General features: G+C 53.2%; 2 protein-coding genes across 9 annotated transcripts in view; both read right to left on the bottom strand.

Moving 5' to 3' along the window:
- Window positions 1–16,440, bottom strand: part of SIPA1L3 (signal induced proliferation associated 1 like 3) — a 308,912-nt gene that overhangs the window by 37,123 nt on the left and 255,349 nt on the right. For all 8 annotated transcript variants that reach the window (XM_028839531.2, XM_028839535.2, XM_077982387.1 and 5 more), the window contains 2 exons: window positions 11,459–11,577; window positions 8,914–9,341 (listed from right to left, as the gene is read on the bottom strand). In XM_028839531.2, the coding sequence (XP_028695364.2) occupies window positions 8,914–9,341; window positions 11,459–11,577 (547 nt within the window). The remainder of the gene's footprint in view (window positions 1–8,913; window positions 9,342–11,458; window positions 11,578–16,440) is intronic.
- Window positions 1–16,440, bottom strand: part of C19H19orf33 (chromosome 19 C19orf33 homolog) — a 231,429-nt gene that overhangs the window by 140,380 nt on the left and 74,609 nt on the right. The window lies entirely within an intron of this gene.

The following is a 16,440-nucleotide window of genomic DNA, read 5'->3' as shown; positions in this document are numbered from 1 at the left end:
ACTATGACTGTGACTCCCTGAGGAGGTCTCGGTCTCGGGTGACCTAACACAGGCAGGGTGGGCCCCGGTGGATCTTCAGGCCCTCAGATTACCTTTCAGGGCTGTGCCCCCAGAAGGGCATCCCAGGGACTCCTGGCACAGCCTGGGGAAGCAAGGCCACGTGCTTCCTGCCTGCCTGGGAACGCCCGGCTGCGGCTGCGTCAGCTCCACGTGGAGCCGAGAGCCTCTGACTGCTCTTAACAGCTCTGACAAATTGCTCTGGAAGCCCAGAAAGCTCGGGAGTGTGCGCTGCCTCAGGAGAGGGCGAGGGCCAGGTGGCTGCCTGCCCAGGGTCACTCAGCCCACCGCGGTGCCCACGGCAGGCGCTGGCGCCTGGCAGCATGCCTGGCAGCTGGGCTCCCATGACGAATGTCTGGAGGGAGCATCTGTGAGGTCATCGATGGGCACAAGCTGCTACAGGCTGCAGCGGCTTCCACGGCGAGGGCCGTAGCCCGGGGAAGGGAGTGGGTGGGGGCTCCCTGCTTGGGCGTGTCAGGACCCATCCCTCTCCTGGCAGTCTTTGAATGTTGCTCACCATCCTCCCGCTGCCCAAGACAGTCTGTCCTCTCCAGAGTAGCCCACAGTGATCCTTTCTAGTTTTTAGTTTTACATTTTATTATCATTTTTTGAGATAGGGTCTTGCTTTGTCACCCAGGCTGAGTGCCGTGATGTGATCTCGGCTCACTGTAGCCTCCACTTCCCGGGCTCAAGCAATCCTCCGACCTCAGGCTCCCAAACACGCGTGTGCCACCACACCCAGCTAATTTTTTGTAGACATGGGGTTTTGTCATGTTGCCCAGGCTGGTCTTGAACTCCTGGGCTCAAGTGATCTGCCTGCCTCAGCCTCCCAAAGTGCTGGGATTACAGGTGTGAGCCACCGTGCCCAGCCCACAGTAATCTTTTTAAAAACATTAAGTCAGATGATGTGCTCAAATGCCTCCCATGGCTCCCATGTCCCTTGGAACCAAATCCCAGCATCTGACTGTGGTCAATATGCCCACCAGAACCAGGCTCCTGCCACTCTCCCCCGTCACACCTGCTTCAGCCCCTCTGGCCGCCTGACCATTTCTGGAGCACTGCGAATAAATTCACCCTCAGGGTCTGGACATCTGTTTCCACTGCCTGCATCTCACCCTGGCTTCCTACAATGCATCACCTCCTCCGAGAAGCCTTCCTGGAGACCCACTCTGTTTGCCTTTCCTCCCCAGCACTTATCACCTGCCGGCATGCTCCATGGTGGTTCGGCTGTCTGTCTGTCTTGTCCTGTCTCCAGGAGAATGACAGCTCCATAAGGGAGGCATGCTGCTGCACCACTGTGTCTGGAATGACACCTGGCACAGAGTGGGTGCTGCAAAGGTCAGTGACTGGAAGAATCGGTCCCCCCTGGCTGCCCCACCCTGCCTCCTCTTCTCACAAACGCCTCAGGCGCTCCCAGGCCACAGCAGTCTCCAGACACGTGGCAGTCACCCTGGACTCTCACATGGCTTGCTGGCTGTGCCCCAGGCCTGCATCTCCCTCCTGGCTTATTTCCTGGCAATGCCGCCTGCCGCCACATCCACAATTGCTCTGTCCTCCAGCTCAGGCCCACGTCCTCCCATGCAGATCCAAGCCTCAGCCCCCTCAGACTTTGCCTCCTGTCTCACCGCCAGCACCATATTTTGGAAGACAAATCCACCCGCATTACCCTCGCTGCTCTTAAGATGAGATCCAAACTCCATAAAGGAGCTGGTAGGGCCCTGAATGTTCTGGCCACTGCTGACTTCCACAACCTCCCACTGACTGCCCTATCTATGTCTCTATCCATCTATCTATCTATCCATCTATCTATCCATCCATCTATCTGTCTGTCTATCCATCTGTCTATCTGTCTGTCTATCTATCTATCTATCTATCTATCTATCTATCTATCTATCTATCTATCTATCTATCTATCTATCTATCTATCTACCTACCTACCTACCTACCTACCTACCTACCTACCTACAGGGTCTTGCTTTGTCACCTAGGATGGAGTGATTGATTGATCAAGAGGGTGTCAATTAGTTACCCAGGACGGAGTGCAGTGGTGCAATCACAGCCCACTGCAGTCTCGAACTACCAGGCTCAAGTGATCCTCTCACCTCAGCCTCTTGAGTAGCTGGGACTGCAGGAGCCTACTGCCATACCCAGCTAATTAAAAAAAAATTTTGGCCAAGCATGATGGCTCATGCCTGTAATCTCAGCACTTTGGGAAGCCAAGGTGGGTGGGTCACCCGAGGGCAGGAGTTCGAGACTAGCCTGGCCAACATGGTGAAACCCTGTCTCTACTATAAATACAAAAATTAGTTGGGTGTGGTGGCCTGTAATCCCAGCTACTCGGGAGGATGAGGCAGGAGAATCGCTTGAACCTGGGAGTGAGCTGAGATTGCGCCACTGCACTCCAGCCTGGGCAACAAGAGCAAAACTCCATCCCAAAAAGAAAAAAAAAAAAAAAGCAGTTTGGTTGGGGGATAGAAGTGGGTCTATGCTGCCCAGGCTGGTCTCAAACTCCTGGCCTCAAGTGACGCTCCTGCCTTGGCCTCCCAAAGTGCTGGGATTACAGGCATGAGCCACTGTGCCCAGCCACAATTTCTATACTTGAGCCAAGGGGCCTGTGTTCAGTGGCCTGACGATGCCACCCTCCTCCCCACCTCAGGGGCTCTGCACATGCGACTCCAGTTTATAGACATACTTCCTCCATGCCTCATCTTTCCCTTCTGGTTGTTTTTTTAATGGTAAATAGTTATATATACACTCATCTGAATGAGGAATTCAGCATACTTTAAAAAAACCTAGTGTGTATATATATATAGTTGTATATACACATATTGAGGTTCACAACATATATTGAGGCCCAGAATGTGTGTGTGTCTATATATATGTTGTGTATATACACACAATTTAAAAAACTGAGCAAACATCCGTATAACTGCATCCCAGATGAATGCCTCTCCGCCCCACTGAACCCCCCTCCTCTTCATCCGCTCCCTCCTCCCTGTCCCCCTCATCCTTGGCAGACGTGACCCTCCTGACCCTTGTTCGGGGACATTATCCCTGGCCCTAGGCTAGATTTGACACCTCCTCCAGCCCTGCATCCCATCCACCCTCAGACCCCACCCGTGTCTGAAGGCTGTCCCCTGGCACAATTCATTCCTGGCTTTTGGCATTATTTGCTAGCTGTTTCCCATGGGCCTCCGTCCGTGCCAGGATGGCCGGGGTCTGGTCTGACCATTCCAGCTCCCTGCAGAGGCCCCGGTGCGCAGCAGGCACTCACTGCGTGAATAAATGCCGAGTTCTATGCCACGGCGTGCTGTGGAGATCTGTGGAGATCGACACAGGGCAGTCACTGAGCACTTGTGCGGGGCCTGTTCAAACACAGGTGCCTGCCTTCCAGGCAGAGGCTGGGGAGCAAGCTGTCACTCCAGCCCAGGGGCACGTGCTGACGACAGCACACGCAGGGGCTGCTGGGCCGCCCACTGCACAGCACAGTGTGGCCGCCATGGGAAGCGGAGGCACGTGTGGCCACTTGAACCCAGGTCTGACTCTGAGCAGGTGGCTCTGTGGCCATCCAGGGAACTTGCGCCCATTGAAATGGAAAATGGAAGACTGTGGGAGGCCAATGGAGGGAGGTAGGGTGAGACGGACGGTGGGAGCCACCACTTCGTCTGGACTGCTTTTCCCTCCTGACTCCCCTGGCTAGCTCAGACTCTCCTGGTAAGCCTCTCCCGCAACGGAGCGGCCCCTCCCACGACTGGGTTAGGGGAGGCCCCCTTTGGGCTCCCACGTTCCCTGTACCCCTCCATCATGGCCGCAATCTGTCTGCCTGGCCCCCCTCCATCCCACCCTGGCCCCTCTACCTGTGCCCCCTCATCTTACCCTGACTCCTCTTCCTGGCTCCCTTGTATCCCAGCCCTGATCCCTCAGCCTGGGCCCCCCACCCTGACCCTGACCCCTCTGCCTGGGCCTCCCCTATCTTGACCTGACCCCTCTGGGCTGTCTCTGGGAATGCATCTGTCAGGCAGGACTGGGGCTCCCTCAGTCACTGCTGTGCCCCCAACACTGCCTGTAACAGGGCTTGGACCAGGGGAGATATTCTGATTTTGTGAATCTGAGGCAAGGCCTCATTTTTGTGTGTTTTTCAAATACCCCCTCATACCCCATGATTCCGACAGGCAGTCTTCAAGTCTAAGCACTGTTCTAAGGGTACATTCAATCTTCACCACATCCCTATGAGGTAGGGATGTGGTTTATCCCTAGTTTTACAGATGAGGAAACTGAGGCCCAGAGAAGTTCAGTCACTTGCCCGGGGGATACACAGCCAAGAAGTGGCTGAGGGAGGGATTGAACGCAGGTGGGCTGACACTGAAGGTCACACTCTTATCCACATGGATATGTTTCTTTTTTTTTTTTTCTGAGACTGAGTCTTGCTCTGTTGCTGAGGCTGAAGTGCAGCGGCACGATCTCAGCTCACTGCAACCTCTGCCTCCCAGGCTCAAGCGATTCTCCCGCCTCAGCCTCCAGAAGAGCTGGGACCACAGGCATGCGCCACCATGCCTGGCTAATTTTTGTATTTTCAGTAGATACGGGGTTTTACCATGTTGGTCAGGCTGGTCTGGAACCCCTGGCCTTGGCCTCCCAGAGTACTGGGATTACAGGCGTGAGCCATGGAGCCCAGCCTGGATATAGTTCTTTAAATCAACTCATTTTATTTTCTCCTTGACTTGTCCAAGGTGGTGTCTGTAAAATCAGGGGGTGAGTTGCAAACAGTTTTTTCTAATACTCATTAAAGCAAGCATATATCCATTTAAAATAAAATATTTTCCTCCCCGCACCACCCAAATCACCTCAAGCACCCCATTTTGGGAAATGCTGCGCCACTCTCAAGCCTGGTTGCCTAGGAGAAAACTTCAGGAAGCAGCTTTAATGAGTAGATAAGAATGATTTGCAATTAGCATCAATTGTCTGTATGCAAATTAAAGCTCCCAACCGCAGGGCCCTCTTTTGCAGCGGGCTCCTCTCCCATTTCATTCCTTTCATTTCTGGGTTCAGCAGATCCTTTCCTTAGACACAGGATGATTTCATACCCACCCTCCCATCTCAGCCACAGTCTACTCCAGGCCTGGCTGTCTTTATGTCTCGGATTTCAAATCCTCCCAGTTGTTTGGGTTCACTAAGGTGGTAGTTCCGTGCCTGGAACGGGGGCTACCACAACGGAGATCTGAGACCCCTGGTGTAGACTTTCTTGGTCTCATGTCCCTCTTCGTGGGACAGGTTCCCCCCTCCCCACAGTGTTTTATTTATTTATTTATTTAATTTTTGAGACAGAGTTTCCTCTGTCACCCAGGCTGGAGTGAACGCATTGGTTGTTTTTGTTTTTGTTTTTGTTTTAGATGGAGTCTCATTCTATTCCCCAGGCTGGAGTGCAGTGGTGTAGTCTCGGCTCACTGCACCCTCCACCTCTCAGGTTCAAGTGATTCTCCTGCCTCAGCCTCCCGAGTAGCTGGGATAACAGGCGCCCACCACCATGCCTGGCTAATTTTTGTATTTTTAGTAGAGACGGGGTTTCACCATGTTGGCCAGGCTGGTCTTGAACTCCTGACCTCAGGTGATCCTCCCACCTTGGCCTCCCAAAGTGCTGGGTTTATAGGCGTAAGCCACCGCGCTCGACCCCAGTGGGCACAGTTATTCATTCGTCTCAGTGACAATCTGATTCTCATCTGTTTCCCTCATTGGACGGTGGGGAGGCCTGGGGGCCTCATCCAAATGTGCTTGTGATTTCTCTCAGTTCCCAGCACAGTGTCTGGGACAGAGCAAATCCCTAAGAATACTTATGAATGGAATAAATGAATGAATGAATGAGCCATTCAAAAGAGCCCATGTGTTCAAAAGATTAAGAGGTACTCGTCACCAGGTGTGGTGGCTCATGCCTGTAATCCCAGCACTTTTGAGAGGTCTAGGTAGGAGGATCCCTTGAGCCCAGGAGTTTGAGACCAGCCTGAGCAACATAGTGAGACCATTTCTCTACTAACGAACTTAAAAAATTAGCTGAGCCTGGGGGTGCGCACCTGTAGTCTCAGCTACTTGGGGGTGCTGAGGCGAGAGAAACACTTGAGCCCAGGAGTTCGAGGCTGCAGTGAGCTATGATTGTACTGGTGCACCCCAGCCTGGGTGACAGAGCGGGACCTGTTTCTAAAAAACAAACAGCCACTTGTCTAGGGAGATGAACAGAGATCTAAAACACTCAGACAGTCTCTCTCTCTATCTCCTCTTTCCTCCTTCAGCCCCTCTTCTGGCTCTTTGACGCAAGGAGATCCTTGGATCACGGTGTGCCCGGGGAAGTGCTGACATTACAGTCACTCAAACACAGCAGTTTTCAAATCTGTCAGAGAACACTGTAAGCCATGACATCATTTGAGTGGGGATTGATTGGCATTAAACATTTTTAGATACAGTAGACTGGATCAAAGTGTATCACACACAGATTAAGAATTATTTTGGAAACCACCGCTTCACCTTTTTTTTTTTTTTTTTTTTTTTGAGACAGAGTCTCGCTCTGTCGCCAGACTGGAATGCAGTGGTGTGATCTTTGCTCACTGCAACCTCTGCCTCCCGGATTCAAGCGATTCTCCTGCCTCAGCCTGCCAAGTAGCTGGGACTACAGGTGTGCACCACCACGCCCAACTAATTTTCGTATTTTTAGTAGAGATGGGGTTTCATCATGTTGGCCAGGATGGTCTCAATCTCTTGACCTTGTGATCTGCCTGCCTTGGTCTCCCAAAGTGCTGGGATTACAGGTGTAAGCCATGGCACAAAGCCATTTTTTTTTTAAACATAAATATTTCTGTGTAGATGGACACAATTCTACTGCAGACTGTGGTCAGAAGTCTGAGTTGGCTGCCTGCGTGTAGGTGTCCTGTGTGGAGAGAGGCTGGGGTTTGAGGACTGGCAAAGGGTTTAGGGAGCCACTGGAGAGGAAGATCCCTGCACCAACCAGGTTCTGAGCCCTGATAGGAATCGGGGATTCAGGTTAGCCCACCTCAGGCATGGTCAGGAAGGGATGTAGAGCTGTGGACTCAGGGGCTGGCACTGAACACTACAGCACAGCAAGCCCTGCTGGGGTCGCAGCACCCTAAGGGGGTCCAAGGATGAGGCTGAGCTCTGTTTGTGTGAAATACTTTTCCCATCTCTGTGCCCTTTTCTAGAAGGTGGCTCACCGCCTCCATCAGAACGTCAGTGTGTGTGGTCGGGACTCCAGGCTGCTGGCAGGCCAATGCCTGCTTTTTTTTTTTTTTTTTTTTTGAGATAGAGTCTCACTCTGTTGCCAGGCTGGAGTGCAGTGGCGCAATCTCGGCTCACTGCAACCTCTGCCTCCTGGGTTCAAGCGATTCTCCTGCCTCAGCCTCCCGAGTAGCTGGAACTACAGGCGCCCGCCACCATGCCTGGCTAATTTTTTTGTATTTCAGTAGAGACGGGGTTTCACCACGTTGGCCAGGATAGTCTCGATCTCCTGACCTCGTGATTCACCCGCCTTGGACTCCCAAAGTGCTGGGATTACAGGCGTGAGCCACCACGCCCGGCCAATGCCTGCTCTTTCTCTCTTACTCCTGTCTGCCTCTCTACCAGCGGCTCTCAAAGTGTGGTCTCTGGGACCAGCAGCATCAGCATCTACTGAGAACTTAATGCATATTCTCAGCCAGGCATGGTGGCTTACACCTGTGATCCCAGCACTTTGGGAGGCTGAGGTGGGCGGATCGCTTGAGGTCAGGAGTTGAGACCAGCCTGGCCAACATGGTGAAACCCTGTCTCTACTAAAAATATAAAAATACAAAAATTAGTTGGGCATGGTGGTGGGCACCTGTAATCTCAGCAACTCGGGAGGCCGAGGCAGGAGAATCGCTTGATCCTGGGAGGTGGAGGGTGCAGTGAGCCCGAGACCGCACCACTGCACTCCAGCCTGGTGAACAGAATGAAACTCCATCTAAAAAACAAACAAACAAAAAACACCAATGCGTGTTCTCAGGTCTCCCGCTCCGACCTACTGAATCAGAAACTCTGGGTGGGGCCCAGCAGCTGGGCTGAACAAGCCTTCGACGGCTTCTTTGGGGACCATCGCCCTATACTGTAGAGCCTGGAAGGCCAAACCATGACCTTCCAGACCTCCTTGTAGCTGGGATGGCCCCGTGACGCCAGCTGCTGAAGGGGGTTCTGGGAAAGTGCTTGCTTTCTCCATAGGAAGGGAAAGGTGCTTGGAGGCTGCCACCTTTCCCTCTGTTCTCTGCCCCCGACTGCCACTCGACAGACACCACAGCTCCATCTCAAGGCAGGGAGACATGAGCCAGCACGGTAAAGATGCCGCGCAGGGAGATACAGAGCGCCAATCCTTGAGGCTCTCCATGAGCCGCATCACTAACCTGGCTGTGCCCTCCCTGGACTTCATGTCAGGGGACTGTTTGTTACACCTCTATTTGTTTAAGCCATAGTGGGTCAGGTTTCCTATTGCCTCCAGTCAAATGCACTCTAACAGATACAGTCTGTGACCCTTGAGAAAGCATACAAACTTTTGGTCTCAGCAGAGAGCAAAGAAAAAAGAGACAGGGGGTCAGAGAGAACCAGAGACAGATGAAAACAGACGGAAGGCCAGGGGTTTCTTTCCTTCCACCTGGGGTCCCTGAAGGCTGATGGATGGGCAATAAGGCAGAGGTCCATGAGCACCCCAATTCTGTCAGCAAACCAGTGACTAGGCGCATGCATCCGTGAGTGTGTTTCTGGGGAGGAGAACCCCGCCATCAGGACCCTAGAAGTACAACTGGCAGAAGTGGAAAGTGGCCAGAACCCAGACTAGGTTCAAGAGCTTACCTGGGCTGCCTCGGTGGGTCTCGGCTGCCCCCTGCCAGTCCCGTGGGGGTGCTGGAGCCGGAGGAGTACAGCTTCGGTCGGTAGCCCTTGCTTTGGCCAGCAACTGTGGGGGCAGGGGAGACCTCCCGCCGCCTGTCTGTGTGGTGGGACCTCCCGGCGGCCTCGCGACCCCCGCCACAAAGGCCCATACTTCCAGGGGGCTTGTGTGGCTTGGCGGGCCGTGGAGCCTTGGCCAGGGACATGCAGCTGGGGCTGGAGGTGTAGAGGGTGGTGTCGATGCCACTGTCGCTGGAGCCACCCTTAGAGAGGGGGTCTTGCTCCGGCTCCAGGGGGTCCAGGGGGTCGAACCAGCGGTCGTCACTGTGGCTGCTGGATGCGTTGCTGGAGAGGGTGTTGCTGCTGGAATGACTTGAGTACTGAGGTTCTCCCTGAGGGGCAAGAGAAGCATGTCATTCCCAGACTCCAGGGCAGGGGCGCATCTTCCCTCGCTGGGTCCTCCCTCCGCCTGGGCCTGAACCCTGGGACCAGACAGCTTCAAATCCTGGCTTCTCATCTACTGGCTGTGTTACCTTGGGCAAGTGATTTAACGTCCCTTTGCCTCAGTTTCCACATCTGTACAGTGGAGGGTGATAGTAAGCCTGCCTAACGGGACTGCTCGGAGGAACAAATGACATCACGCACAGAACGTGCTTCCCACACCTCAGACTCAGAGAATTTAAGACTGAGCTCGGCACCATCTTCCCTGTCTCAGTGACTCCAGCCATGCTTTCAGCTGCCCCTGCCAAGAGCCGTGGACTCACCTTGACCCCGCTTTTGCTCTCACTCATGTCCAGCCCAACAGCAAACCCTGCTGCCTGCGTCCTCAACACAGATCCGGGACCTGTCACTTCCTGCTCCACGGCTCCGCCTGGTCCTGTCCGTGCCTGTCCTGTCCTCTCCCCGGGGCCAGTGCAGCAGCCTCCTCCCTGGTCTCTCTGCACCCTCATCCCCGTTTATTCCCCATGCGCAGCCAGTGGGAGGCTGGGAACACCTGAGTTACATTATGTCCCCCACCTGTGGCTCCATCTTACTCCAGGCACAAGTGAGAGTTCCCACCACGGCCCACGGGGCTTTGATGCTTGGGTCCCGGTTTCCGACGTCATCTCCCCTCCCTCCTGATCACGTTGCTGCGGCCATGGTGGCCCCCTTGCTGTTCTCTGAACACACTGGGCACTCCCCCTCAGGGCCTCTGCACCTGCTGCTCCCTCTGCCTGCAATGCTCTTCCCTGAGGGATCTTCGCGGGCTGCTCCTTCCTTCACTCCAGATTTCTGCTCAAAGGTCACCCCCTCAAAGGCCCTCTCTGACCACGTCATCCTCGAGATGCAGTGCTTGTCACTCTCTCCCTTGGACTGTGCGTTTTCTTTTCATTCTTTTTTTTTTTTTTTTTTGAGATGGAGTCTCGCTTTGTCGCCCAGGCTGGAGGGCAGTGGTGCAATCTCGGCTTACTGCAGCCTCCGCTTCCTGGGTTCAAGCTATTCTCATGCCTCAGCCTTCCAAGGAGCTGGGATTACAGGTGCCTGCCACCACACCTGGCTAATTTTTGTATTTTTAGTAGAGATGGGGTTTTATTAGGTTGCCCAGGCTGGTCTCGAACTCCTGACTGCAGGTGATCTGTCCGCCTTGGCCTCCCAAAGTGCTGGGATTACAGGCGTGAGCCACCATGCCTAGCCTGCGCTTTTTCTTATACAACAGATCTGTTTATCTTCTTACGGCTTGCTGCCCCCACTGGGAAGTCAGCTTCCTGAGGACAGGGCTGGTCTGTCCTCTTCATCATCATGGTCCCAATGCCTGGAGTGTTGTAAGGGCTTGTCAAACACCCACTGAATGAATGGATACAAAGAGATTGCCAAGAGCCCCTGTAAACCATCTACTCCTCCTGGACACACAGGACTACATTTCCCAGGCTTCCTGGGACATGTAAGACTACATTTCCCAGCCTCCCTTGCAGTTAGGTGTGGCCACATGATGGAATGGAAGTGATTCATGCCATTTCCAGGCCTGGGCTAAAAAACACCTCCCACATGATCTTTTCTCTCACTCACCTCCACTGTTGGAAAGATGCAGGGACCTAGCAGAGGGCTTGGAACCTCTGCGGAAGAGCAGAGCCACAAGAGGGAGGGAGCCCGGGCTCTGAATCACCATGTGGATGGTGGGTAGATGCTCACTGAATACCTGCACTGTGCTGTTAAAGGAGAGGGAAATCAACTTCTACTGTATGAGGTCACTGAGATTCGGGGCTGTCTGTTACAGCAGCTGATTTACCATGACTGATGGAACAAAGAGGAAACTGCAGCTCGAGGAGGTAAGAGATTTGCCTAAGATGACTGCTGACGAGGGCTGGAGCCAGAATGTGAACCTGGTTGTTTCCAACTCCAGACCAAGTATTCAGCTCCTCTGCTGAGTGGAAGGTGGCAGAGGTGGAGGATGTGCCCAAGTATGAAGCTCCCAGGCCACACCCAGGTAGGCCTGGCTCCCCCAGTGGGGCAGGGTGTTGCCCAGACTCACTTTGGAATGCCTGTTGGGGGAATCTTTGCCTGCTGCATCCTGCCTGGACGGGTGCTTGTTCCCGCTGCTTCCGGCTATGGCTGAGAGCCTGGCCTGGGCGGGCACATGCCACAAAGGCTCTGTAGGAAAACAGGAGACACACCAGTGGTTAGGAGTGACTCAGGCCAGGGCCTAAAGAATCCGGCCCCTCTGCCAGCCTGTCTGCTCACCCAGGGCATGACCCCATCAATTTATGCCTTGGAGTTCAACACTCAGTAACAGAGAATACATCTCAGCACATACTATGTGCCAGACACCGTTCTGAGAGCCTCACTGAAGCCGTACAATATCCCATTTCCCTCCATCCCTGTCACCCAGGCTAAAGTGCAATGGCATGATCATAGCTCACTATAACCTCGAACTCCTGGGTTGAAGCCATCCTCCCGCTTCAGCCTCCCAAGTAGCTAGGACTACAGGTGTGCATCACCATGCTTGGCTAATTTTTTTTTTTTTTTCAGGTCTTGCTACAGCATCCAGGGTGGTCTTGAACTCCTGGCCTCAAGTGATCCTCCTGCCTCAGCCTCTCAAAGTGCTGGGATGATAGTGAGATGATAGGTGTGAGCCACCATGCCTGGCCTCCTTCACCCATTTTTTTATGAGTTTGACTATCTTTTTTTTTCCCTTTTTGAGATGGGGTCTCGCTCTGTCGCCCAGGCTGGAGTGCAGTGGTGTGATCTCAGCTCACTGCAACCTCCACCACCCAGGGTTCAAGTGATTCTCCTGTCTCAGCCTCCCAAGTAGCTGGAATTACAGGTGAGCACCACCATGCTCAGCTCATTGTTTTGTATTTTTAGCAGAGACAGGGTTTCATCATGTTGGCCAGGCTGGTCTCGAACTCCTGACCTCGTGATCCACCTGCCTTGGAAATTCTTTACATATGCAAGGTAGTAATCCTTTGTTGGTTATATGTACATATTTTTTTTTTTTTTTGATACAGAATCTTGCTCTGGCACCCAGGCTAGAGCGCAGTGGTGTGATCTTGGCTCACTGCAACCTCCTGGGTCAAGCGATTCTCCTGCCTCAGCCTCCCGAGTAGCTGGGATTACAGGCACTGGCCACCACGCCCAGCTAATTTTTGTATTTTTAGTAGAGACGGGGTTTCACTATCTTGGCCAGGCTGGTCTCGAATTCCTGACCTTGTGATCCACCCATCTCCATCTCCCAAAGTGCTGGGATTACAGGTGTGAGCCACTGTGCCCAGCCCATAACTTAAAAAAAAAAAAAAAAAAAAAAAAAGGAATCATAATAAACACTGTCCTACAACTTAATTTTTCATTTTGTAATATATCTATACTTGCTTTTCTCTTCATATCTTCACAATAGGTCTTCACATAATTGAACGTGATGTTACCCTAAGAGTATTGCACCAAGTGAATATACATCAATGACCTGCCAGTTTCCTACTGATGGATATTTACATTAGCTTCAACAGTCTTGCAATGGCCTTCCCTCTACATGCGACTTTGAGCAAGTGTAGGATTGTGTGTGGGACAGAGAGTTCTACTGGTGGAACTGCTGGTCCAAAGGTGAAGCGGGTTTAAGAGTAGCGGCTGCTGTGGATGTCAGGCAGGGCGCAGTGGCTCATGCCTGTAATCCCAGCACTTTGGGAGGCTGAGGCGGGTAGATCATGAGGTCAAGAGTTTGAGACCATCCTGTCCAACATGGTGAAAGCCCATCTCTACTAAAAAAAAAAAAAAAAAAAAAAAAAATTGCTGGGCGTGGTGGTGTGCACCTGTAGTCCCAGCTACTCAGGACGCTGAGGCAAAAGAATTGCTTGAACCTGGGAGGAGGAGGCTGCAGTGAGCCGAGATCGCGCCCCTGTACTCCAGCCTGGCGACTGAGCAAGACTCTGTTTCCAAAAAAAAAAAAGAGTAGCAGCTGCTGTGGATGTCAACTGGTTTAACCTCTCCAGCCTAGTCAGTATGCCTGAACCGAGTATCTTGATGACCTTAAAAAAAATAATTGGCCAGGTGCCAAAATACAGGCTCATGCCTGTAATAACAGCACTTTGGGAAGCCAAGGTCAGGGGATCATTTGAGGTCAGGAGTTCAGGACCAGCCTGACCAACATGGTGAAACCCTGTCTCTCCTAAAAATATAAAAAAATTAGCTGGGTGTGATGGCACATGCCTGTAGTCCCAGCTACTTGGGAGGCTGAGGCAGGAGAATCACTTGAATCTGGGAGGTGGAGGTTGCAATGAGCCGAGATTGTGCCACTGCACTCCAGCTTGGGCAACAGAGCAAGACTCTGCCTCAAAAAAAAAAAAAAAAAAAAAAAAAAAAAAAAATATATATATATATATATATATATAGACCACCCCCAGTGGAGGGCATTTAGATATTATCTACGGAAATTACAAATGCACTAACTGAGAAGCTGAACGCTGGTGGTTTAACCCCAAAGCTGACTTTTGATCACTACGGTATTCAAGACCATTAACATAATGATAATTCCCATTAAGTGCATGTTCTGTGTCAGGTGCTATCGCAAGCATTCTGCATATATCACCCTGATGTATCCTCCCAGTACCACTGTGAAGTGTGTATCAGGAGCATCTCCAATAGATGTGGAACAAGCCTCGGGGACGTTAAGCAGCTGGTCCAAGGTCACACAGTAGGAAAGGGCCAGGCAGGACATGGGGCTCAGGCTGGCCTGGTTTAGCGCCCGTGCTGTCAAGCCCTGCCTCCTTCCTGGGTTTCACCAACAACAGCAATGCTGGCAGTGGTAGAGAGTGAGTGCCCAGTAGGAGGAGGCCTTGTTCTAATGATGGGCCGTGGACTTGGCCGGCATTATCTCACTGGACACCCCCCAAACTGCCCTGGAAGGAGAGACACCTAGGATGTCCACTACAGGAGTGGGACCTGAGGCTGACGGGGAGGAGGTCACTGCTGAGGCCGCACACCAAGCACATGTCCAACTCAGAACTGTCCACCAGGCCCTGTGGGACCCCTGAGCCCACAACCACAACACTGCCACCTCCGGTGCAAGCCCAGGGTACTCTAGGGCCCAGGTTCCTGCTGGGGAAGGTGGCCTGGGTGACCGGGCAGAGCACTCAGGGCCACTGCAGAGAATGACCTGGCTGGACGTCATCTAGTCTCAGTTGAGGGTGTCACTGCCTGTGTGGCTTTCACTGGGGAACCATGGATGCGAGAAAGTGGGGAGGCTGGCCTCTTTGTCCACCTGCCCTGCCTCCGTTGATGGTTTACCTCTTTGGGACATCTTTATATGACCAGAAGGTGCTGGTTCCCTGGGAGGCAGGCAGTCACGCTGGGAAACCACATTTATACAGAGCAGAGCCCATGGCAGTCACATCGGCCTCAAAAACCACAGACAACTCCAGCGCTCTGCCTCTGGGCTGACCTCTGCCCCTGACTTGAGACTCGAACTCAGATGCCCTGCAGCATCTCCACTTGGGTATCTGTCGGGCACTCTCACCGAACATGGCTAAGGCCAAGGTCAAGGGCTGTACCTTCCCCCAAACCTGCGTCTCCCACGGTTTTCCTGCTCGGTTCATGGCTTCTCCTTTCAGCTGCTGTGGCCAAAACCCCTGTGGCATCCTTGACTTCTCTCATGCCCACAACTAGGCATCATCAGGAAATTTGGTTAACGCTGCCTTTAAAATACTATATCCAGAACCGCGTATCTCCCCCTTCCTCTGTCCCTACCTGGTCCTGCTCTCACCCCACCTGACAGTAATCTGTAGCCAGGGGGGCTCTGGGAACACCCGAGTCAGATCCTGCCCCTCCTCTGCACAGAAGACTGAGACCTGCGGCTCCTGTCCCACTCTCAGTACAGGACAATGGCCTCCCTGTGGCCCACGAGGCTCCACATACTCTGCCCCTGTTCCCTCCCTGACACATGGGCCTCGTCGCCACCACCTCAGGGTCTCCGACTAGCTGTTCACTTTCCCTGGAATGTTCTCATTCCCACTGACTTCTTCGCATTGTTCCAGCCTCACCTGAAATGTGATTTGCTCAGAGATGCCCCCCAAACCCTGTCAATGTCTTTCTGCAGGCTATGACAGTTTCCACTTTTTTGTTTGTTTGTTTGAGACAGAGACTTGCTCTGTTGCCCAGGCTGGAGTGCAGCAGCACAATCTCGGCTCACTGCAACCTCCGCCTCCCGGGTTCAAGTGATTCTCCTGCCTCAGCCTCCCGAGTAGCTGGGATTACAGGCACCTGCCACCCCATCCAGCGAATTTTTGTATTTTTAGTAGAGACGGGGTTTCACCGTGTTGGCCAGGCTGCTCTCGAACTCCGGACCTCAAGTGATCCTCCCGCCTTGGCCTCCCAAAGTGCTGGGATTACACGCGTGAGCCACCACGCCTGGCCTAGTTTCCACATTACACTCAGCATTACTGTTGATGTTTCATCATCATCGTGTCCCTGTTATTATCCAATTCTCCCACCAGACTGTCAGCTCCAAGAAGACAGAAAACATGCCTGCCGGGCTCACCCGGTATCCCTGGCGCCCAGCCTGGTGGCATCATCAGTTGAATGCATGCACAGGTGGAAGGCCAGCTTCCTCGCCATCCTGGCTGCCCCTGCATTCTCCTGCCCCAGCTCTGCCCTCAGCAGGCCCTGATCCTGGTTCTCTGGATCAGCCCTCAGTGACCTGCTGGCCTTCCTACCGCAACCTCGACATGCTGGGCAGGGGACAGCGTGAGAGATACGCTAAAACCCTGGGCCAGGCACAGTCTCAGGGCAGCCAGTGACCCTGGAGGCACCTTCCCAACCTGGGTGCTCTGAGGCCTGGGAAACGCTCACACTCTGTGGGTAAGGGGTTGTGGGTGGAGCTTACGGGGGGGTCCTGGGACCCAACAGGGCTCCGTTCATATCCCGCTTAGTGACCTGGGACAAGTGACAACCTTTCTGTGCCTCATCGTCCTCCTCTCTGACCAGGGGCAGTCGCAGTGCCTACTCTGGCGCGTTCCTGAGACGACT

This window comes from Macaca mulatta, chromosome 19, assembly GCF_049350105.2.
Source record: "Macaca mulatta isolate MMU2019108-1 chromosome 19, T2T-MMU8v2.0, whole genome shotgun sequence".
Classification (NCBI taxonomy): domain Eukaryota; kingdom Metazoa; phylum Chordata; class Mammalia; order Primates; family Cercopithecidae; genus Macaca; species Macaca mulatta.
The sequence above is the reverse complement of the archived record's forward strand: the minus strand, read 5'-3'. Positions and strand labels throughout refer to the sequence as shown.